At 33.4% G+C, this 25,337-nt stretch overlaps 3 protein-coding genes and 1 pseudogene across 3 annotated transcripts; all 4 read right to left on the bottom strand.

Annotated features, from left to right (window-relative positions):
• Window positions 1-1,575: 1,575 nt before the first annotated feature.
• Window positions 1,576-5,409, bottom strand: LOC118039383 (patatin-like protein 2). The gene is made up of 5 exons (XM_035046069.2): window positions 5,139-5,409; window positions 4,704-4,885; window positions 4,269-4,617; window positions 3,957-4,184; window positions 1,576-1,665 (listed from the first exon to the last, which is right to left on the bottom strand). Exons 1-5 carry the CDS (start codon window positions 5,277-5,279, stop codon window positions 1,576-1,578), a joined length of 990 nt encoding a protein of 329 aa, XP_034901960.1. The 5' UTR covers window positions 5,280-5,409.
• Window positions 5,410-11,194: 5,785 nt separating this feature from the next.
• Window positions 11,195-13,344, bottom strand: LOC118039392 (patatin-like protein 2). The gene is made up of 6 exons (XM_035046083.2): window positions 13,091-13,344; window positions 12,637-12,818; window positions 12,202-12,550; window positions 11,808-12,110; window positions 11,542-11,714; window positions 11,195-11,455 (listed from the first exon to the last, which is right to left on the bottom strand). Exons 1-6 carry the CDS (start codon window positions 13,229-13,231, stop codon window positions 11,392-11,394), a joined length of 1,212 nt encoding a protein of 403 aa, XP_034901974.1. The 5' UTR covers window positions 13,232-13,344; the 3' UTR covers window positions 11,195-11,391.
• Window positions 13,345-18,211: 4,867 nt separating this feature from the next.
• LOC118039389 (patatin-like protein 2) lies at window positions 18,212-20,421 on the bottom strand. The gene is made up of 6 exons (XM_035046079.2): window positions 20,148-20,421; window positions 19,658-19,839; window positions 19,223-19,571; window positions 18,822-19,124; window positions 18,551-18,723; window positions 18,212-18,459 (listed from the first exon to the last, which is right to left on the bottom strand). Exons 1-6 carry the CDS (start codon window positions 20,286-20,288, stop codon window positions 18,372-18,374), a joined length of 1,236 nt encoding a protein of 411 aa, XP_034901970.1. The 5' UTR covers window positions 20,289-20,421; the 3' UTR covers window positions 18,212-18,371.
• A 2,783-nt stretch (window positions 20,422-23,204) lies between these two features.
• On the bottom strand, window positions 23,205-24,675 carry LOC118039382 (GDSL esterase/lipase 1-like; annotated as a pseudogene).
• Window positions 24,676-25,337: the final 662 nt, after the last annotated feature.

The following is a 25,337-nucleotide window of genomic DNA, read 5'->3' as shown; positions in this document are numbered from 1 at the left end:
ATTATATATATGTCCCACTTGAAATCTAAAATGTAAATCTCTATTTTTATTCAGCAAATATGGGGAGACAAGGAATTCTTGTCGTTTGTTGGTGAAAAATAGAATGGGAGTCGCCACCTAGTATTTTGGTCACTAGGAACCCTAACTGGTCATGGAGATCGGGTACGGGGACTGGTTGCGTAAAGGGAAGGTATTAGCACCCCAAATACACCTTACCTAAGGTAAGCTGTGTCGCATCCGACATCGCGGCGGCCCTAAAAATAATTATCTTGAATTATGGAAAAAGAACAGATTTCTGACATCCGGTTCTTTTAGGGGAAATGATGTTGTTTGAGGAGTCGCCACCTAGTATTATGGTCACTAGGAACCCTAACTGGTCAACAGAGATTTTATGGTTCGGGATTGGTTACGTAAAAGGGAAGATATTATCACCCCTTAAACGTTCTGCCTAAGGCAAACTGCATTGTTGGTTTTGTCTTTAATTGCTAAATATTTATTCGCTTATGCTATGATGATTTGTTTATAATATTCCTGACTCTGGCGCCAGTGAATATTCGAGCTCGAATAATTCCAACTCTAGCATTGGTAAAAATTCGTAGCTGAAAAAATTTAGATCAATATTTTTTATTCCTACTCTAGCGATGGTGAATAAATAAATAGAAATAAATTTATTTTTAAGCATGCACATATTTTTTTTATTTTTCTAGCTAAATAAAATAAAATACAACGAATAAAAATAATATAAATTTAAACCGGTATTTTTATTCCTGACTCTGGCGTCAGTGAATAAACCAATAAATTTACATTATTTTTATTCATGCATACACATTTTTTTTTTATTTTTCTGTTTTTTTTATTTTTTATTTTTTATTTTTTTGGGCTGGGCTTAGCTCAGCCCACATGGGGTGGACTGGACCCAGCCCAGCCCAGCCCAGCCTGGTCACTGGCCCAAATCAGTGACCCGGCTGGGCAAAAATCAAAGGAAAGCATGACAGATAGAGGAATTAAGGGAAATGAATTAAAATCCAAAGTAAACAGTAACCGGTGAATTAAAATGAAAAGCGGGAAGGAGAAGCTTACTTACCTTGTAGCTCCGAAAACAACAAAGGTAGCAGCGACAATGGTTCTGGTCACAGTGGCTTTCTTCGGCTTATGTTCTTCCCTTCTGCATGTATCCTCTTTTTCCTTTTATGCTTCTTCGTTCTGCTGCCTCTAGTTCTGGAGGCTAGTTGCTGAGGACTGTGAAGACGACGGTCAACGCCGGTTCTTGTCCATGCGCTTTCGTCCGATGGGCTGAGTTTGCGTCTCCTTTGCTCTTGGTTTTAGATTCTGTCACCTTCAATTCTAAGATGAAGGGACAAAGGTGATGGTGGGGCTGCTCCTCGTCTCTGTGTCATTCCTCTGCTTTTCTCTACCCTCAGTTTTTCGTTCCTAGTCTCTTGCGTCTTCTGCATCCTTCTTTCTCCCCAGTTTTTTAGTTTCTTTTCTCTGGTTTTGTGATCCCCATGTTCGTGTTCCAGTGTCTTCGTTCTCTTGTTTCTGGGTTTCTTGGTCTGCTGCCTCTGGGTATTTGTTTCAGTTTTCTTCTCGGTTCATTGTTCCAACCCCCCTCCTCCGCACTCTCTCATCTTCTCTGGCTTTATAGCCAGGGAATGCCAAGCATCTCTGCAATTGAAACGGCTTCAAAGCCATTACTGCAGAAACCGTTCCTGTGGAAGGAGACGAAGAAGGCGATGGTTGGTTTCTAGAAACGGCGTCGTTTGTGTGATGGGAATGGCCATTTGCAATCTAGTCACTGAAGTTCTGAAATCATACAATCAAGCCCTTGGATAAAATGTTATGAGCAGGCCATAAAAAACTGAATAAAACAAACCTTTAGCAATTTAAGAAAAAACTAGCAATGCAGCCTATTTCAGGTAATGACGCTTAATAGGTAATAATATTATTATTATTTTTGTGTAACCAATACGTATTATAGTGTCGCACGTGTGCGGCATCGTGATGAAATTATATATATATCCCACTTTAAATCTAAAATGTAAATCTCTATTTCTATTCAGCAAATATAGGGAGACAAGGAATTCTTGTCGTTTGTTGGTGAAAAATGGAATGGGAGTCGCTATCTAGTATTTTGGTCACTAGGAACCCTAATTGGTCTCGGAGATCGGGTACGGGGACTGGTTGCGTAAAGGAAAGGTATTAGCACCCCAAATACGCCTTATCTAAGGTAAGCTGCATTGTTTTATTGTCTGATAAAATCTAAGGTCTTTTCGTGTTTTCCTAGTTGTTGGTATAGTTCAAGAAAAATCCTCATCGGTAACGAGATCCTTATCTTAATGGGTAATTCTGATGTTAATAAAAGAATTTAATATTTGGAATACGTCTTACGTATAAGATTGTAACCCCAAATACTAAAAGAAAACACAATAATTTTTTTGGAATTTTTGAAATATTGGCCTAGTTCTCATGGCTTGAATAAACTGGTTATTAAAGCCAAAATGCATGCTAATACATATATTATTTTGAAATTTTCTTTGTTGTGTGAAAATACGATGTTATAATATATATATATTGGAGAGACTAGGCTGTATACATTAAAATCAAAACATTTTTTTATATATATATTTTGATGTTTTGACGAAAAGCAGGTATTGTAATACTGGATTTATATCTTTATGGTATAAAAATAAAACCCAATATTAAGCCATTTTAATAAAAATATGCAGGAAAATCTGCAATATTTTTAAGGATTTTTTAGAATTTTTTGAAAGCAAAACATTTTTTATTTTAATTTTTTTTATGTTTTGACAAAAACCAGGTATTTTAATATTGGATTTGTATCTTTACGATATAAAAATACAAACCAATATTAAGCCATTTTGACAAAAATATGCAGGCAAATCATCAATATTTCTTCAAAGATTTTTCAAAATTCTTTTTTTTTATAATATATATATATACACACACACATATACATAATATAAAACATTATAATATATAATATAATATATTATATGGGCTGGGCCGACCCAAATAAATGGGCCAGACATCAGACCCAAAAAGGGGTTGGGCCGATCTCGGCCTAAAAGGAGAGTGGGCCGATCTCTGCCCAACAAAATTTCTCTTTAGGCTGGGCTAGACCCGACCCAGACATGCAAGGCTGGGTCAGAATTGGTCTGGCCTAGAAATACAACAAAGCTGGGCCTACCCAACGGGGGGGGGGGGAATTATTTTTCCCATCCCCTCCTCCTGCATGCAGAACGATTCTACAAGCAGGAGGAAAACACATGCAGAAAAAAATGCAGGGGAGAAGAAGACTGTACTTGGCTTGGAGGAGGCGGTCGTTGGTGGTGTCGTGGCTCACGGACGGTGGCTCCAAGCGGCGATGCTGCTGTTCAAACGGCGGAGAGAGAGAGATTTCTTCCTCTTCCCCTCTCCTCTTTTTTTCGTTTTCGGTGGTTCTCTCTGTTCCATCCTTTCTCTTTGTTCTCGATTTGTTTTTTTGTTTTGTTGTTTTGTTGTTTTCGGTTTGTTCCTTCTCTTCCCTCTCTCTCGTTCGTTCTCTCTCTTCGAGTTCTCTCATCCTTTCAGGGTCCCCTCCCTCTTTTTCTTCTCTTTTACTTTCCTTTCTTTTCCTTTCCTCCCCTCTCTCTCTCTTCGATTCCTTCTCTATTTATAGGGGCAAAAGGGCATGGCTTTATTATGGCTGCATGGGGAGCGGGGCAGCGCCGATTGGTTGGTCGGCGGGCGCAGCTACCAAGGCGCGACTCCCCTAGTTTCACATCGTTCAAGGGCGCGGGGCTCCGGGTCAAAGCACGCGAGGAGAGAGAGGCGGGAAGATTTTCAAAAAAACAAAGGTTTTCTTCTTCCCATGCTGCACGTTCGGGAGGAAGAAGAAGAACAGTGCCGTTCAAAACGGCACCGTTCGGTCTTTTTTTTTTAATGTATGAAACGACGTCGTTTTGGAGAAAACATCGTACTAATGGAGTAGAATGATCACTAGTCAACCATCCCAAGAGACCCCATTTAGCTGCTTCTTCTGCATCATACTTTTCTTCTGATTTTGCTGTACCAGTGCCCAGGGACAGGACTAGAAATCGGCCATATTCCATTGGGTTCATGCGGTAGGAGTCAGGTCCCTCCCGATTGATTGCTTTTGAAACTTCACTGATGGCAACTAAAGTCTGAACAAAAGAAATGAATGATATAAGATTCTTTATTAATAGAAGCTCAAGAAGTGTTTGAAGATTGATAAATCATAAACATACTGGATTGTTTGCTGCCACACCACCATCAATAAGATTGAAATCTCTAACTTTGCCCGATGGATCTTTGGTTTGAAAATAATGGGCAGGAAGATAAGTCGGGGCAGCTGAAGTTCCAATGCAGATATCAGACAAAAGGGCATCCGTTGATGGGTTATTCTTCACATTATAGGTAGAAAAGATAGTTGGCTGGAGGCGCTTGATGTCAAAAGTTGGGATCACAATATTTGTCAATGTCTGGTGCAGCCATGTATCTCCCAACTTTTCCTTGACAATACTATGCAAGAATTTGCCATCATACTTGGGTCCTCTCAGAGTCTTTACCAGATTTGCAGCGGAGGCAAATGTAGAGCTATTGGCAGACAGTACTTAAATTAGTATCTTTATGGATAAAAATCAGTTGCAATGCAATAATTCATCATCAGAATTAATTATCACCTGTCTTGAGGAAATATTTTAGGGCAGTTCTCAAGGTAGAAGTCATTGATGTCTTTAGCAGCAAACAAAGGGCGGTTTTGCTTATTCGGTGCAGCTAGCATAGCCGTCACGAGGCCGCCAGTGCTAGTCCCTGAAATCACATCAAAGTAATCCGCAAGCCTTGCATCTGCACCATCCAGCTTCTGTAAATTTGAATAGAAAAGCTAATCAGTGATAAAAACAGGAGATAAAACTCTAAGTGTGTGAAAATAAACGAACATCACAGTTCTATATATTTACACATTGATGCATGTAAAACTCTTTAGTGTTAAACTTACGTCACGCATTCAACTTAATTGTTTTTATTATATATGATCATGTACCCGAAAACACAAAATCACGCAAGATCTTGCATGCATTAGTATACGTGCTAAAACAACCCGTTTTCTTTTCTACCTGAAGCTCAGACTCTAAAAAGGCAAGGATAGTTCCTGGTATAATGCCTCTTATTCCACCTCCATCGATGCTAAGAACAGTGATCTGGTTTCCACGAGTTGGAAGTTGAAGGGGAGATCTTGGAGTTTGCATGTTAGCCATATTAAAAAACAAATGCTGAAAATGTTATGAGGGAATCAAGAGACCTAGCAAGTGGAAGAGTTGAAGAGGTTTATTGTAACCTTTCTGGGAGCTTGATGAGAGATCGCTAGTATACTCAAATGTAGTTTAATTGTTGTAACCTTGCAATCTGCCAAGGGGGATGCTGAGGTATTTATAGACCTCTAACCCTTCAAGGTGTTTGGAATTTTCAACAAATTCCCAAGACTTTACTCCCCCAAATTTGACCATTGTGTAGTTTCCTGGATGGGCCGGGAACAATTTTGAATGGATCCAACTTATCTGTACTTATCACTAACAGTTCTTAGCTGACACGGTTCAAGTTGGACCACTTACAAATTGGGTCCAAGGGTACAATTGAACATTCCAAATTCTCAAATCAAAGAAAGCAGACACTAGAATTAGAATGGTAGGTATTTTGCTGGCACTAAAAGTTAGTTGATGAAGATCATTAGTGCAACTGGTTGGATTTGAACATGTTATTTCCCCCAATTTGATTCCTAATGGCCATTAAGGTTTAGTTTAATGCTTTCTTTTGGTTCAAGACTTCAAGCATCTATTTTTGAAGAAACAACTCCTGTTAGCATCAAATTGGGATTTTGCGAAAGTTATAACCAAAGGGACTGACGAATTCATGTCAGAAAAAGGGATATGAACTCAGATTTTTAATAGCTTTGTGGGTGAAAGAACAAAGGACCAAGCTTCGTGATACGTGTCTTAGCCGATGACCGATCAAACAAAACCATGAATATAATATTGCATTCAAGGAAAATTAATTGGATTATCACACTTAGAATGTGCGTGTGATTATCAATTTGCTCATTTCGACTTTTCATTACATCGTCACCTTCCAAGCTTCATTTTGTTTGCGTCTATTCAACATTTTTCTGAACTTCCATACACACCGTGCATAAAAGGTGATTTCAATGGATCGAAAACAATAATTTATCTTAAGCAAAGTCTTCAATTGTCTTGATAGGATCATAACTGCATGTTTTTTTAATAAAATATCAATTCAACTTAATAATTTTTTAGGTTTAAAATTTGTATAAACACACATTATATTATTATTAATTTTTATTAATTAAAATAAAAAATAATATTTAAATATATGATCGCTTGGTTAATAATATTATAATATTATAACAAAAAACCAATTCAATCCAATAATTTATTTTTTTTATATATGTTCCCAAAAATAATTTTATATTACACTCTATTTAATAACAACTGTGATTAATAAAGCTTCCTTATTATGTACAGTTTGTTCCATATATATCAGAACACAATGAAGAAAATATATACATAGTTAGCTTGAAGAAAATTAATATAGAAACAATGATCTTACGAGGGATGTGAAGATGATTCTTTGACAAACATAGAATGAAAAACTATCAATTGTATTTGAATCAACAGTAGGGAGTCTATATTAGTATAACAAAATTTTGAATATTAATTTAGGTTATTGCTTGAACTAACAAACTAATTTTGAATTATTTTTTTTTGGCAAGACATAGCCGCTTCAATTAATTTTTTTAATATTAGTTTTTCTATTGTATGAGACCGTCGCCTTTTACGAATTGAAATTCATTTAGTTTGAAGTCGGACATTTGATTCATTATTTAGGGTTTGAATCAAAGCATATGATTTCAAATTGCTTGATTAACAAGAAAGTGCATCAATCTAATCAAGAAATATTTTCAATCCAATGGGATTTCTATCAATCATGCCACTAAGTTGCATCACCTAATCATTCTAAACTACAATTCACGTGTTGTCTCAACTGCAAGTCTTGCAACATATATATATTATTCTTTCTAGTTAACTAGCATTTCTTTTTCTAAGTGCATGCATAAGGAAAACGCCACTGCAACAACGGAATGAAACAAACGTTGTTTACAGATAATTTCTGAATTTATCGATAAATAATCACCGATGGATTAAAGGGTGTTTATCAATCAAACTCTTAAATAAAAAAGAAACCCTTAACAAAAAACAAATAAGACCTAATAATTGACCCGGTTATGATATGGTAGGGTTGATCCAAAAACAAAAACCTAAAGTCAAAACAGATTCAACAAATAAAAAATGTAAAAATAAAATATTTCTTAAAAAAATACAGAACAAACACAGAAAAAATTTAAAAATATAAAAAAATATTTAATTATAAACCCAAAAACAACATAAACATTCAAACGTATGGAATGCCAATGAATAAGAGTTTAAGAGGTTAAATACTTTATAAATTCTTAGTGTTTTTGAACATTAAAAACTTTCTTATAAATTTTTTAATATAATACTAAATAACTAGGTCAGCTCAAAATCTAATTTATTAGATAAGGTTTCACGAATAAATTTTTATTATTTTCAGATATACCCATCTGCTTTGAGGGATCATGTGCCCCATGGTTTGGAAAAGTTTTAGATATGATATTGTGCATTTTGTCCAAAAGCTTTTTATGTAAGGAATAATTATACCTGAATATTCAGTACCTGGCTGTTTGTTTCATCACCACATATCACACAAGCATGAAGTTTCCATGCATGAAAATTGTTTCTTAATTTTTTCAAGACCAAAAGGACACGCGATGGTCAAAATATTGTTCCCAGCAGCCTCACAGAAGGATGGGGTTTGAGGTCTCAAAGAAGAAGACGCTAACTTACGGTATCAAAGACCTTAGAGAATCAAATCGAAGACTGCTTTGTTGGAAATTAAATCTAAATTGGTTTTCTAGGATAGATACAAAAATACTTTCGAAATCTTTAAGTATTATATTAATTGCATTCTTTGGTGTTTTCTTTTGCCCTTCAGCACATTTTTGGCTAATTTCTTAGCATCATGATACAACTTGTGCTATGAAGTTTCGTGTTGCCCAGTACTCCTCACTTTGTTCTAAGTTAGACCAGCTGTGCTTGAAGATAATGTTAACTGACCGTCGAATGGAGACCAATTAACAAAAGATTGCTCAAGTTGAAGCAGAGAATTATGCAAGGAATAGTATTTGCTAAGAACATTCAAACTTTTTGGATTCGCGAACTTGCACAATTAATGTCGAAGCCAAAATTAATACTTGAGAAAAGTTGACTGGTGATCTCGAGGATTATATAAATTTGACATGCATGTTACGTTGTTAAAGGTTTTAATATAAAATTATTATTAAAATCACATTCAATAAGTTAAATTTTTAAATAAAAAAATTGAAATAAATTTTTAATATGATACCTGAATTTTAATAAAAACAATCATGCATATATTTCATGCCCTCACCATCCTCCTTTCATCTTTATATTTGCGTAATAATGTTCTCCTCATGAAAAATCCACAGCTATCCTTTTAAGGACATAATAAAGATTTTCTGAGGCATTATGACAAATACATCAAAACTTGGTCGTAACTAGTGGGTTTTTTTTTTTCTTTTTTTTTCTTTTTTCCGTATTATGATAAGCCAAAGAAAAACACTACACATGTCTTCAACCCTTTTACTTTCAAACAAATAAAAAAGTTCAAATCTAGGAAAGTGGTGAGTAATTAATGAAAAAAATCCATCAAACTTAGCCACGTAACTCTAAATTTTTTAATGGTAGCTGAAATGGCGGCTCTACTTTTCTCATGGTAGTGCCCCAAGATCATGGCATGTCGAGAACAAGAGCATGCAAGGAAATTCCCTTCCTTTACGCATATAATATAATACGAAAGTTCTTATTTTGTAGTTAATTAGGCATGCTAATATACATGTGCGTGTGTCTTTGGAATTTCTTTTGTTCTTCGTTTTTTGGAAAACATGCGTTCATGTCAATTTAGTTGCATTTCTTTAGACAAATCTCGGTATTAAGAAAAATCAATTGTCAAAGACTGTTTTTTTTTTTTTTGGTTGAAATTAGTTGGTTGACTTATACTTACTGATTTGTCCCCCAAGTAGTAACTATTACTCAATTGGCTACGCAAACAAAAACAACTTCCAATTGGACCCATCATCTGGGCACCACTCAATTAATTCTAGCTATAAGATGTTGCCTTTAAAATAATAATAATAAAAACACAACCTATTTGTTTTTTCATAAATCTAATTTAAAACATGAATTAATTAGATAATGTTTGATAAATGGTGATCCAATTGGGAAATATTTTTTGTTATTGAGCCAGTTGAGAATTACATGATAATTGGGGGGTAAATATGTCCATTATTCAATTATTTTTCTATTTTTAGGTGAAATCAATTTATAAATATATTTTTTCTCAATAAAATAAATTGTAAATGTTATTGAGTAGAAATAAACTAAGTTTGAAATAAGTAAAAGAATTACTCTTGCATTTAAAAAGAAACTTTCTTTAAGAAAAAAGAAACTATTAAACTTTTATATTATACTTATTGGCACCAAATTTATCAGTAATTAAAAAGATATGAAGAACGTAACTCATTGTATTTTTACTGGACACAGAGAAAAGTAGTTTTTAGGAGAATCAAAATTAACTTTTCATGCTAATTTTAAAAACACCATCAAAGTTTATCGTGTTTTTCACTCTAGTCTCCAAGTCCAGAGAATACACTCCACCAGATGATGGGCTTAAACTGTGAAGATCCCTTGGCCAAGCACCAAAACACATTTAATTACAAGCAAGATAATCTGAAAAAAAAAATAATATATAATTACACCCTTGATCATCACGTCAACCTCCCTTTGTAGATAGTGCCTCAAAATCTTTGGGGTAAGAGAAGTTTTAGTTTTTGGATAAAATAATAATATATAATACAAGTAGCAGTATTATTATACATAACCAAAATCCACTCCAACAAGTAGCAGTATTTTAGTTTGAATACAATTATTTTTGTAATGTCTTGGATGACATATTAAAACATTATTTTAAACTGTCACATCCTCACATAAAAAAAATACAATAAAGTAAACAATTAGACATGGAAAATAATAATATACTGTGTAGCCGTGTTCTGTTCTCCTGCCGTTCTTAATTTTTTTTTTTTTATATACAAAGATGATAATTAGTTATTATAAAAATGTTTTTTTTTAATATGATTTAAGTTATAGACTGGGTTAAGAAAATTGATTTTATTTAAATTAAATTATAACAAAAAAACAACAACAATAATAAATTAAATAAAAAATAATCATAATAACCTGAAAAAAAATAATTTCTCACAAGAAGAAACCTAATATATCGTAATTCTCAACTAATTAAATATAAAAGAAAAAGAATGAAATAAAATTTTGAAGAATAAAATAAAAAAATATTATAATTTTTTTTTTTTAAAGCGATCTTATAGAAAGGGTTAAATCAATCCAATTTAACTCATCAAACATGGAATTTAAGTCATGAGATTATAACCCGATAAAAAAGACAAAAAATAATAATTACAAAGCTCATTTAAAAAAAAATCAAATGATGAAATAAAAAAAAACTAATAATAATAATATTAACAAGTGTTAATTTTTCAAGTCCTTTATCTAGGTTATTAAATTATGAAAAAGAAAACTTTCTAATTTAACTAATTTCTTGAATAATAATAAGTTTGAATTGGTTAATCACATAGCATACAATACGGTTTAATTATGAGTTATTAACTATACGGATGAGTTAAATGCAAACGAGAGGGTTTCAATTTAGTATAAGCTGGAGGAGAAAAACTTGGATGAAAAATTGATGAATTTTTTAATATTTGCATTGCAAATCCAATGTTGCGAGAGTGGAGGAGAGCATGAGCTTCTTGCTGGATTGCAGTTCATGATGGCCACTAATTCTACCTTTGAAGCTTTTTTTGATATACAAAGGTTGAAATTGAAAATTTGCTATTTTTTTCTAAGAAAATCTAGGTAATTATTAAATACTATGAACAAAATAAAAATAAAACAAAAACCAGCTTTACCTGGAAAAAATAAAATATTTAAAGTCTGATTGAATTACATAATATTACAAATCTAGAATGCTATGTGCATAGCATCTTTATTCGAAGACTATCTTACAAAGTAAAAAATTACTTCTTCCAAATTTTATTTGCGTCTAATAATTTAATTTTCAATAATAAAACAACAAATGAATAGTCAAATTATTTATTAATCATGTCTTGGAGTGGTAGCTTTAATTTCCAACAGCTGACTTAGCGTCGCGAAGATGCTTTTCCCTTGAGAGTAATTTAGCCAACCTACACCAACAAAACAAAAACTTAATAAATAAATAAATAAAAGAATAATCAAGATGAAACAAGGAGTCTTATTCATTCATTTATACTTTCTGAGAGCCTCTTCATTGGTCATCTTATTGATGGGTTCAAAGACACCAGTAGCCAAATTCACCCTTGAAACTGGCTTCTTCAACAATTCCTCGCCCACTTTCACAAGATTCTCCAAGTTCTCTTTCGTGGCAACATCCACAGATGAAAGCGTTCCAGTCAATGTGTCATCCTGCATTAATTTTTCACAAGTATTATAAGGTTAGATTTCCCCACTTTGCTTCATGAATAAATATATATATTGGATAACATGATCAAGAAGCACCTGAATTCGAAGATAATTTTCTTCACAGTTAAGGGCTTGAAAAACAGTGGAAATATGAAAATCAACCATGTCAGCACTAGCTTGTGTGAAAACATCCACTAATGGAGTAGAATGATCACTAGTCAACCATCCCAAGATACCCCATTTAGCTGCTTCTTCTGCATCGTACTTTTCTTCTGATTTTGCTGTACCAGTGCCCAGGGACAGGACTAGAAAGCGGCCATATTCCATTGGGTTCATGCGGTAGGAGTCAGGTCCCTCCCGATTGATTGCTTTTGAAACTTCACTGATGGCAACTAAAGTCTGATCAAATTACAAAAGAAACGAATGATATAAGATTCTTTATTCATAGAAGCTCAAGAAGTGTTTGAAGATTGATAAATCATAAACATACTGGATTGTTTGCTGCCACACCACCATCAATAAGATTGAAATCTGTAACTTTGCCTGATGGATCTTTGGTTTCAAAATAATAGGCAGGGAGATAAGTTGGAGCAGCTGAAGTTCCAATGCAGATATCGGACAAAAGGGCATCCGTTGATGGGTTATTCTTCACATTATAGGTAGAAAAGATAGTTGGCTGGAGGCGCTTGATGTCAAAAGTTGGGATCACAATATTTGTCAATGTCTGGTGCAACTCTGTATTTCCCAACTTTTCCTTGACAATACTATGCAAGAATTTCCCATCATATTTTGGCCTTCTCAATGTCTTGACAAGATTTGCAGCAGAGGCAAACGGAGAGCTATTAGCACACAATAGTTAAATTAGTATCTTCATGGATAAAAATCAGTTGTAATGCAATAATTCACCGTCAGAATTAATCATCACCTGTCTTGAGGAAATATTTTAGGGCAGTTCTCAAGGTAGAAGTCATTGATGTCTTTAGCAGCAAACAAAGGGCGGTTTCGCTTATTCGGTGCAGCTAGCATAGCCGTCACGAGGCCACCAGTGCTAGTCCCTGAAATCACATCAAAGTAGTCTGCAAGCCTTGCATCTGCACCATCCAGCTTCTGTAAATTTGAACACAAAGAAACTACTCAATGATACATACAGGAGATAAAACTTTCAGTGTGTGAAAAATAAACTAACATTACATTTCTACATATATACACAGATGCATGTAAAACTAGTAAGTGTTAACCTTACTTCAGGCATTCAACTTAATTTCTTTTTTTGTTTTAGTGTATATATATATATTATGATGAAAAAGAAAGCAATATCTTGCATGCCTATTTGACATGCATTAGTATACGTGCTGAAAGAGCCCGGTTTTCTTGTCTACCTGAAGCTCAGACTCTAGAAAGGCAAGGATAGTTCCTGGTATAATTCCTCTTATTCCACCTCCATCGATGCTAAGAATGGTGATTTGGTTTACATGTGTTGGAGGTTGAGGAGGTGATGATGGGGTTTGCATGTTCGCCATTTTGATAAACAAATGCTAAAAATGTAGAGAGTCCTAGAAGTAGAAGATAGAGTTGAGAGGGTTTAGCTTAAACTTTCGGAGAGCTTCAGAGATAGCTTGTACTCAAATGTATTCAAGTGTTAAAACCTGCAATCTCCCAAAGGAGATGTGGAGGTATTTATAGACTTCTGTCCTTCATGATTTTTTTTTTAGAGTTTTTTAAAAATTCCTAAGAATTTACTTAACAAAATATTTGACCATTTTGAAGTTTCTTGGATGGGGAACAATTTTGAATGGATCCAAGTTTTTCTGTACTTATCGCTACACATTTCTTAGCTGACACGATTCAAGTTGGACAACTTACAAATTGGGTCAAAGGATAAAATTAAATTGAAGGATGGCTATCAGTGAGAATTGTAGGTTTTTTAGGAAGTGAGGAGTTATGACACGAGAAGTAATCAATTACATTAAGTGGGATTTTGCAGAAGTTAGCAGCAAGAGAAGAGACAACTTCATGGATGGAAAAAGTCATCGAGGCAAAGTTATCGATGTATAATTTTCAAAAGGAAACGTTTCAGTGCAATAATCCAATTATTCCGAGATATATTAGCTTTTAATATATACCTTCCTGCAATCTAAAACAGGACACGAACGGCCTTAAAAAAGGTTCATATGTTAAAATCATGTGTTTATTAACGGATAATAGTGTTAATAAATATATTTTTAGGATAGTTTTGAAGGGTGCATGTTCTAAAATCATGTGTTTATTAACAAATAAAAGTGTTAATAGATATGTTTTTAGGACAATTTTGAATATAAAAAGAAATGTTATCTTTCTTCTTCTATTTCCATCTCTTGTCTTAGACATGAAAATATAACAAAAAAAATTATTTCAATTAAAAAATTTAAACTATTAGTTAAGATTCCAGGATATTATTTATAGCATTTTCTAATACACTATTTTAAGTGAAAATATTTTAGATTTAAACTTACAAAGACATGCATTACATTGTGTTATTAATTAGAAGAAAGAATTAAAAATGATGAAATTGAAATCATTTAGTCATCAAGCTTTAATATCATATTAAAAAATTAATTCAATTAAAAATTTTAAATTATTAGATAATATCTCAAAATATTATTTATATTATTCTTCAATATTCAGAGGGAAAGCTAGTATTCTACTGCATCTTAAAATTAAGAAAAGCATATGTATTGTTTAATGTTCTCTCTAATTATTTGAATAGAAATTAAGGAAAGATATACAATGCGAACCCAAATTGATAAGATTGGTACTTGAGACATTTATTCGATAAATTAATTATATTTACTTGATAAATTAATTATATATACTGAGGAAACTTATATGAGCTTTTGCCCTTGATTAATTGATGTAATTATAATTTGGTGACTATGGGTTTGCCTATTGGTGCTGATATGCTAAATTTTGACCTAGAAATGTTTTTAATTTTTCCTTATTATTTTTTAATTATTATTTTTCCTGATTTTTTTTTTCCATAGTTTCAAAGTGTAAAGTTGGAATCGGAAAAAACAAAAAAAACGAGTTTTTTCTTTCGTTATAATTAATTTGAATTCAAGTTTCCAATGGCCTAAGCTTATGATTATACGTGTAAAAGCAGGGCAAGCTTATGAATTCAAGGTCCGTGGAAGCAGAAAAGCAGGCCAAGCTGTATTGCTCGTTTCCAAGCTATATACCATTGAAACCACCTTCTAGGACAGGAGCTCGGATTTTTAGTAGCTTTGTGTGTGAATGAGCCTAGAGAACAAAGGACCAAGCTGCATGAATCAATTGGTGGTGCCATTGTTCCACAGTAATTGGGACCAGTTTGACTTCATTCCATCTTCCCAGCTCATAAATGTGAGACCGGGCTGAGTCAGCCGAGTTGGTTGAGGAAAAGGAAACCGCAGCGACCAAGCACTCCCGCCCCCAAAAGCTGAGATCGAAAAACCGCCAGATTGTGGAGGACACGTCTGAAGAGGAGGCGGGCGATTGTCGAGCTCTGATTTTAAAATATCCTTTCGCAAGCTTGATGGCAGATTCAGTGCGAGCGAACAGCCCGCGAGCGGTGTCCGAATCTAGACAGAAAGCCTGCGAGTGTTTAGTCTTCAAGTCCACGTAACGAGCCCACCTTCCCCTTCGTCATCAGTATATGCAATGGCTGCTTCATGACACGTGTCTTAGCCATGAATATATTAATAATGCATTGAAGGAAAATTAATTTGATTATCACACTTAGAATGTGTGCGTGTGTTTATCAATTTGATCATTGCGACTTTTTCATTATACACCGTCACCTTCCAAGCTTCATTTTGTTTGCGTCTGTAGAACATCTTCCCAAATTCCATGCATACCATGCCTAAATTTCAATGAAATAACATTAATTATTTGGAATTCAATCCCATATATATATATATATATATAAAATCAATTGTATTTGAATCAAGAGGAGAGAGTCTATATTATTTTCTATTATTAAGAAGAATGGGAATATATAATGAATTGATTGAATATTTCTTAAGATCTTCACCATTCTCACAATGACTTTTTGTTTATGAAATTAACTTGTAAATTTATGATTCAATCTAACAAAACCATTCAAAAAGATTAATTTATGTTTTTGTTTGAACTAGAATATTAATTTTGACTATTATTCTAATACATCATTATTTTTTTATATATATTTTTTTTATTAAATGACACGCAGCCTCTTACGAATTGAATTTTACGTGTTTTAAAATTTTATTTTATTTTAATCAAAGCATATCAATTCAATGTTATTAGTGACAAGAAAGAGCAACAAATTACTAAAGAAATATTTTCAATACATTGGGGATGAATGGTCAAAGTTGGACCTATATTGATTGTTAACCCTAAAATCAATTCGATATGTTGTTAACTCCTAATCATTCTAAACTACAAGTCAGCCTCAACTGCAAGTCTTTCCATATATATTGTTCTTTTCGGTGAACTCGCTTCTGGTTTTCTAATTGCTTGGGCAAGGAAAAGGCAACACCTACGTATGATTCAAATGTCCATATCAACTTTTCCATGCTAACTTACCCAAATGACAAAAAAAAAAAAAAAAAAAAGTCCCACACGTTTGCTGCAAAAGATTTGAAGGATGCCTCAATCACTTCCCTAGGACCTTCCCTCAACCCGGCTACATTAAAATTCGGCCTTTCGGAATATAAAATTCGGCCTTTCGTAATAAAATAAGTTTATCCTAGTTGTATGCGCATGCTATATATGCTAAGGGGTACCTAAATGTTTTTCAGAGCTCGGGAAATTCTGTGGCATTTTGTTATTAAAGCTAAAAGTATAGTTGTTTTGAATTTTGTTTCTTAAGAATAAATTTTTTTATCAAGGCATCTCTTATTTATTTTAACCAACATAATATTCTTGATTGGAAGCATTCTTTTTGCTTTAAAAAAATATAATTCTTAAAATAAGTTAAAAAATATCAAAATAGTATGCTTATATTTTGTGTGATTGAAAGATAAAAAAAATCATAAATGTTATAAAATTATGTTACAAATCTATTTAAACATTTTAATATAATCAGCAACTGAATTTTCATATCTATTTGTTATCTATAGTTACCCATTTTGGGGCCCTACATAAACAAAAAATTTAAAACAAAGAAAAAGAGAAAATACAAAAAAAATATATGAGAAGAGTATATCAAAATGTCTAAGAAATTGCTGAAGATTAGCTGAGAAAGATCAAATATACAAGATAAAAAAACAAAAAAAACAAAAAACAAATTGACAATGTATTTTTAACCAATGAAGGCTCTATATATTAATAAAGAAAAATCAATTTGAGGAGGAAAATTTAAAATTAAATGTTTAAGGACTCGGTTGGAATTTAAGGTTTATTTGAATTTATTAAGAGCTTAATTACAAGAAAAATTGAATTTTAAAAGTCAATTTAGATTTTAATTATAAAAAATTAAAGTCTAGGTGTCAAATTGTAATTTTTAGGAGTTAGTTTGGTAAGATAAGATAGTTAATTGTATAAATATTAAAGTTTAATGAGCAATTAAAAATTTGATTGAAGAAATCCAAAATTAAGGATCAAATTGGAAAAAACAAGTGAATATAAGGGCTGAAATTGACCAAATCAAGATTCAATTTATAAAAATCAAAAAATTAATGATCAATTAAAGGTTAAAATTCACAAATTCATAACTATATAGCTTGGATCTTTCAATAAAGATTTAATCTTGGATTTTCTTTTTAATTTTATCCTTATGTGAATTAGTTAAAATCTTTAATTTGGCTGCTTTTTACAATTTACAAGTTCTTGTTTTATAAAATCATGTAATTTTAACAAATTTAACTTTAACTTTAAATTTTATTTTTTTAATTAAGCTGCTAATTGACTTTTTAAAATTGATTAGAATTATTAGAAAGACACATTGTTTTGAGAATTTTCTATTTTTTTTGAAATATATAAAACAATAAAGATAAAAAATTGTGTTGTGATAGTTTATTTTGATCCTTGAATTTTTTTTTTTATATATATATCTAGATTTGTTTTTTCAATTTTAGTTCCCTTTTACATTATTTACAACAATCAAGTTTTAGTTGTTATTTTTTCAAAACCACTTCAAAGTTCGTAAAAATTAGCAATTAGGTTATTTTGATAAAATGGATTTGAGCATTGATGACAATAAAATGAATTTAAAAGAATATCTATCCATCTATCTATGTTATTGAAGACACTTGAAACTTAATCAGGTTGATGAACGGATTATTCCCTGCTTAAAGGATTCAAATCCTAGAGAACATAAATAATATTTTTTTTAATGAATATACAAATCGAAATACGAGTGATTTGTTTAAAAATTGACTGAGGAGAAACTTTATCAATTGGTTCTTGTTTTTTCCCTAAGAAACACTGGGTAATTACGTACTGAATACTATTAAAATAATCAATCCAAGAAATAAAAATCAGCTTTTACTGGAAAAACAAAATTCTGGTTGAATTCTATGATTCATTATTCAAGGTATGAAACAATTACATTTTGTATGTGTTGAAAAAAAATAATCATAAATCTGGATTCCTTTCGCAACAGCTGACTTCGCTGCACGAAGAGGCATCTTTATTCGAGGTACTATTTTACAAAGTAAACAATTAAGTACATCTATATCTACCACTCTTATTTCCGACAGCTGACTTAGCCTCACGAAGATGCTTCTCCCTCGAGAGTAATTTAGCCAACCTACACCGACAAAACAAAAACCTTAAGAAATAAAATAATAAAAGAATAATCAAGATGAAACAAAGAGTATTATTCATTCATTAATTTATACTTTCTGAGAGCCTCTTCATTAGTCATCTTATTGACAGGTTCAAAGACTCCAGTAGCCAAATTCACCCTTGAAACTGGCTTCTTCAACAATTCCTCGCCCACTTTCACAAGATTCTCCAAGTTCTCTTTCGTGGCAACATCCACAGATGAAAGTGTTCCGGTCAATGTGTCATCCTGCATTGATTTTTCACACGTATTATAAAGTTAGATTTCCCCACTTTGCTTCATGAATAAATACATTGGATGACAACATTAGCATGGTAAATAAGCACCTGAATTCGAAGATAATTTTCCTCTGAGTTGAGGGCTTGAAAAACAGTGGAAATATGAAAATCAACCATGTCAGCACTAGCTTGTGTGAAAACATCCACTAATGGAGTAGAATGATCACTAGTCAACCATCCTAAGATACCCCACTTGGCTGCTTCATCTGCATCATACTTTCCTTCTGATTTTGCTGTACCAGTGCCCAGCGACAGGACTAGAAATCGGCCATATTCCATTGCGTTTATACGGAAAAAGTCAGGACTCTCCCGATTGATTGCTTTTGAAACTTCACTTATGGCAACTAAAGTCTGATCAAATTCCAAAAAGAAATGAATAATATAAGATTCCTTAGGTAAGTAATATTAAGTTATGAAATTTCAAGATGCTGAGGAAATCATAAACATACTGGATTGTTTGCTGCCACACCACCATCAATAAGATTAAATTCTCTAACTTTGCCTGATGGATCTTTGGTTTCAAAATAATGGGCAGGGAGATAAGTCGGGGCAGCTGATGTTCCAATGCATATATCGGACAGAAGGGCATCCGTTGATGGGTTATTCTTCACCTTATAGCTAGAAAAGATAGTTGGCTGGAGGCGCTTGATGTCAAAAGTTGGGATCACAATATTTGTCAATGTCTGGTGCAACCGTGAATCTCCCAACTTTTCCTTGACAATACTATGCAAGAAGTTGCCATCATACTTTGGCCCTCTCAAAGTGTTTACCAGATTTGCAACTGAAGAAAATGGAGAGCTATTGGCAGACAGTACTTAAATTAGTATCTTGATAAATAAAAATTAGTTATAATGAAATAATTCATCATCAGCATTACTTATTACCTGTCTTGAGGAAATATTTTAGGGCAGTTCTCAAGGTAGAATTCATTAATGTCTTTAGCTGCGAACAAAGGGCGGTTTTGCTTATTCGGTGCAGCTAGCATAGCCGTCACGAGGCCGCCAGTGCTAGTCCCTGAAATCACATCAAAGTAGTCTGCAAGCCTTGCATCGGCACCATCCAGCTTCTGTAAATTTGAGAAGAAAAACTACTCAGTGATACATGCTGGAGATAAAACTTAAGCAAATACATTAAAGCCCGAAGGAGGCAAAAATAATAAACCCATAGGGTCAGAGAAAAACAGATACAAAATAAACGAACATTACAATTCTATATATATACACCGATGCACGTCCAACTATTAAGTGCTAAACTTAGGTCATGCTTTCAACTTAATTTCTTTTTCTGAGCCCAGAAACACAAGCATGTAAGATCTTGCATTTCTATTTGACATGCATTAGTATACGTGTTAAAAGAGCCCTGTTTCTTTTCTACCTGAAGCTCAGACTCTAAAAAGGCAAGGATAGTTCCTGGTATAATGCCTCTTATTCCACCTCCATCGATGCTAAGGACAGTGATTTGGTTTCCATGAGCTGGACGTTGAAGAGGAGATCTTGGAGTTTGCATATTAACCATATTGATAAACAAATGCTAAAAATGTAAAGAGGGAATCAAGAGACCTATAAGTGGAAGAGTTAGAGAGATTTAGCCTTAACTTTCTGAGAGCTTGAGAGATAGCTAGTATACTCAAATGTAGTTTAGTGTTGAAGCCTTGCAATCTCCCAAGGGGATTGTGGAGTTATTAAATTTCTAACATTTTAATCACCCAAATTTGACCATTTTGAAGTTTCTTGGATAGGGAGCAATTTTGAATCGATCTAAAATTTCTTTACTTGTAACTAAACAGTTCTGAGCTGACACGGTTCAAGTTGGACCACTTACAAATTGGATCCAAAAAGGTACCATTGAAAGTCCCAAATTCACAAATAAAAGAAAGATGACACTAAAATTGGAATGGTAGGTATTTTGGTGGCGGAAAGTAAACTAAATTAGTTGATGAATACCATTATTGCAATTGGTTGGATTTGAACAAGTTATTTTCCCCAATTTTAGGGTCTTCCTAATGACCAATAAGGTTTAGGTTTATGCATTCTTTTGGTTCAAGTAACATGAAATCGTGTACATTTGAGATGACTAGCAATCAATGATTTAGAAACATTGGGATTTTACAGAACTTATACCTAAGGCACCGACGAGTTCATGTCTGAAAAGAACACTGGTTGGTAATATGTACGATTTTCCGAAGGAAATATTGGAGTCCACGATGACGGAGGAGAATCCAGAGCTGATTAGCATTTAACACAACATAACATGTATAAAAATTGAAGAAACACGTGTTGGAAAATGTTGCAATATGGAAGTTTCGCCTTGACCATGGATAATAGGCTTGAGATAAAACCAGAATGAATAATCTTCAAGAAGAGAAAGAAAGACATAGATTCTAGTAACCAGATGCTGTTATTAAGATTGATATAATAACGTACCATAGCTATATAATCTTGAAAGATTGGTTATTAAATTATTATACGAGGTTTCTTGAATAATTTTAAATTATTTTCGAATATTTCATCTGCTTTGAGGGATCACATGTACATGGTTTGGGAAAGTTAAACATTGGGATTTCATCTGATTAATGTTATCCTCGAGTTTTAAATTTTTCATGATAATAATGCATCTTGTCCTTGTGTTTTTCATGCTAGTATATCCTTATCATTTGAATTTCCAGTTCAAATTAATCCTTGTCAAGGAATAATGATGAAGTTTCCATGCATGAAAATTGTTTGTTATTTCTTACAAAACAAAAGGACACGCGATGGTCAAAATCTTGTTCCCAGCAGCCTCACAGAAGGATAGGGTTCGAGGTCTCAAAGACAGAAACGCTAGCTTACGATATCAAAAGCTGTCAATGGATCAAATCGAAGACTGATTTGTTGGAAATTAATATATCCAAACCAGATAACAAGATTGGCCAATCGTCATCCCTGTACAATACGCATGCAGTTGCATTAAAAATTCAGCAAATAAAAGAGCTCAGAACTAGGAAAGTGGTAATTAATTAATGAAGAAATCCAATCTAACTCACCCACGAAACTCTACATTTTATAATGGTAGTTGAATTAGTGGCCGCTCTACTTTTCTAATGGTATTGCCCTAAGATCATGACTGTCCTGAACAAGAGCAAGCAAAAATTAGTTTTGTCCCAAATTTCCTCTCTTGTGGAGCATTTCAATGGCTAGAGAAGTTTCTGCAAGTTCTTCTTCTGTTTTAGCCTTCCTTCCTCTTCACGCAGTATTTTTAATAGATAAATAGAGAAAGTAGTTCATAGGAAACATAAACTATTATTTATAACTCCAAGGGAGAATTATTTAGCATTCCACGAAGCCATGGTGAGAGAATACACTACACCAGATTATGGGCTTAAACTGTGTAGATCCTTTGGCAACTTATACATTCCTTATTGGGCCAAGCACCAAAACACATTTAATTACAGGCAAGATAATCTAAAAATAATAATAATAATATATAATTACACCATTGGATTATCATGTTAACCTCTCTTTGTAGATAGTCCCTAAAAATCTTGGGGGTAAGAGAAGTTTTTTTTTTTTTTTTTTTAACATAAATAACAATAGCTCACTCAAAAGTATCTAAGGAAACTAATTCAAAGATACCTGATCATAAAAAAATAAAAATAAAAATTCACTATCATTTCAATATAACAAATTAAAAATATTATTCTGGAAGCAGATGAGATGATGTGTCATCATTAGGCCATCAAGCCTGTTATTTATTATTATTATTTTAATTTTATACTTTAATATTTATTTTTATTGAAATTTTGTATTATTTTTTTTATTTTATCTTTCAATATGTAATTTTGTGAGTTCTTATTTTTATTATCATATAATTAAATAAAAATTAATATTTAAAAATATATTAAACCCAATAAAATTTATAATTTAGATGCAGATGAATGAAAAAAAAATAAAAATGAGAGGAATGTGGGTATGTGACAGCTAGCAATTATGTACACCAGGACTACAGATAATTTTCGTGTTTTCATAAATTGTCAAGAATGACGGGAAGGGAGATTGTTTTTTGAGATATGCAAACTGCTTGCACCATTTTAAAGAAGGTCTGGTATTTCCAATTCTGAATATTTCGAGTCTTTTGCTTTATTTATTTCTGATCATTCCCCTTCAACTATGTAAAGTGAAGAGACATGATGCTTTAATTTAATTTGGAAAATTAATGATTGTTCAATTAATTACTCTTCGGTTTCATTTCTCATGAGGTTTCCACATTCCCTCTTTCGTTGTTTTGGCTCGAACACACACAAACATAAGGGAGAAGAAGACATGGTTGATGGGAATGTGGAAACCTATGGATAACCTTTGGATAATTTTTTCTCTCCCTTTTTTTGGTTCGCCGAGAAACATATGGATAACGAAATATAAAGGCTCAAAAATAGTGTTGGGCAACCCGAAAGACTAGAAATAAAGCGTTGGGACTAGGTTTTCATTTTAACCCAATTTCTTAAGTTCTCGTTTATGATTTTACTTTAATACTAGAGTTCAGTGGTAGAGCCTAAAGCCTGAATCAACTTAGCTTCGAAGCATGAAATTCAGTCATATGCGAGGTGCAGAACGGGTAACAAAGTCATCTCCCGTCTGAAAATAAGTTTCGAACTATTTCTCGAACAGTGTCTTCAGGTTGTAAGGCTTGACGATTTTACGACTCCCATCCCACATTAGCTTTGCAAATTGAAAGTTGGCCTTTTCGGTTGGATGAATTCCATCAAAGAAGAAATATTCGCTAACGTTATCGCACAGTTGGTATACTTTCAGGCCGCAAGTAACAATGGTGCCTCTCAATGAACCACTGCCACAGCATACCATTTTCACCTCTTCGAAACCTTCACACAAAAATGTGAAAATGGAATCAGATCATATCAGCAGATAAAGGAAACAATGTCAGCTAGAGACTTCACCATATTATGAAGGGTTATTGAAAATTGCAGTTGCTACAGTGTAGGCATCAAAAATTGAATAAGTATATCCTTTTAGTTGACTATTCTTAAGCTCTTTCAGAGCTTTATGGAGTGCTCTGTTGTGTAGTTTTGCAAGCACTGTAATTTCTTCCATGCAACCAGAGCCACCTGTTCTGACTATTTCTAGTGCTCGAGAGATTGGTGGACAACCTAAAGGAAGCAACTTTGATAGCCCAAATTTCCTTCCCCCTATCTCATAAATTTCCTGATACACCAAAATTAATGCTATCTTAGTTTGATGAACTTGGGGAAGAAAATGAAATAAAGAATTAATTCATATGGTCGGAACATGTTAATTACTTGGATCACGGATGTTATGTTGCCAATAACCATCTTGACATACTCCTTTTTGGAGTAGGATTGAAGCACAGTGGAGTTTGTGATGAAAGGTACCAAGTAGTCGTTGCTTCCAATGCTGAACATGTAAACAGCTTTGGATAACAATGTCTTGACTTCTGAAGCTCCTAGTTTTTGCCTTAGCTGCTTCTCCATATTCTTGAAATTACGTAATTGAGTTTCCAGTCCAGCAGGTAGGACTTAGGATAAACAAATATACCAAGATTAACTTAGGATTTGTTGGATAAGATATGGAAAGATCAACTTCGAATCCATGTAAATAAAAGGATCAACTTGAGATGATCCATCGGACAAAAAACAAAAGGATCAACTTAGAATTCATATAAATAAAGGGATCAATTTAAAATTCACACAAACAAAAACAACAGGATCAACTTGGGGTTCGTTAAATAAGAAATGAAATGATCAATTTCAGATCATGTAAATTGTCGCACCTGATATCCAAGCAAAATTTAATAGAAAAATTTAGAAGAAAACTGAAGATGCCCAGTTCTCCTTCTTGTCTGCCTCTGTTTCTTTTTTATTCTCCCTGTACTCACTCTTTTTCTCTCCCATTCCTCTGTTTTTCCTCTTCTTTCCCTTTGTTCTCCTCTACTACTCCCTCTCTGTTTTCTTTTTTTACTGCTCCCCACTTTCTCTCCTGTCCTGCTCACTCTGCCTCCCCGTTTTTCTTTCTGCCTTTTTCCTCCCCTCCCTTCTCTGTGTTTTCCTTTTCTTTTTCCCTCTCTTTTCTCTCTTTCTCCCTCCTCCACTGTTCTCTTTGGTTCGGTCCCTCCTCTGCTTTTATAGCTAAAGGATGCAGGCGTTTTCGGTAACGGTCGGCGTCTCTTTCGTGGACGTTTAGCAGGCGTTTCTTTCTCTGGCTTTATAGCCGAATAAATGCCATACGTTTCAGTATTAGAAGCTGGGGCTAGTTGTTTCCTCTGCTGAAACGGTTCCCTGGTGCAACGAAGAAGATGATGAATAATGTCATTTAAAACGGCGCCGTTTTGGGATGTGAAATGGCCACTTTCAGTTTGGTCACTCAAGTTCTACAATTTTGTAGTGAAGTCCTTAGATAAATTATAATGTGACCCCTTGAACTTTAATTGCTTACAAATAAAGACCAGATTGACTTAAAAACAATTGTTTATTGCTATCAAACCCTTCATAAATTCAATTAAACTTTCAATAAAATTTAATTGAATTTATAAACATATGATTTTGGAACTTTTCTT

Source organism: Populus alba, chromosome 17, assembly GCF_005239225.2.
Source record: "Populus alba chromosome 17, ASM523922v2, whole genome shotgun sequence".
Taxonomy (NCBI): Eukaryota; Viridiplantae; Streptophyta; class Magnoliopsida; order Malpighiales; family Salicaceae; genus Populus; species Populus alba.
The sequence above is the reverse complement of the archived record's forward strand: the minus strand, read 5'-3'. Positions and strand labels throughout refer to the sequence as shown.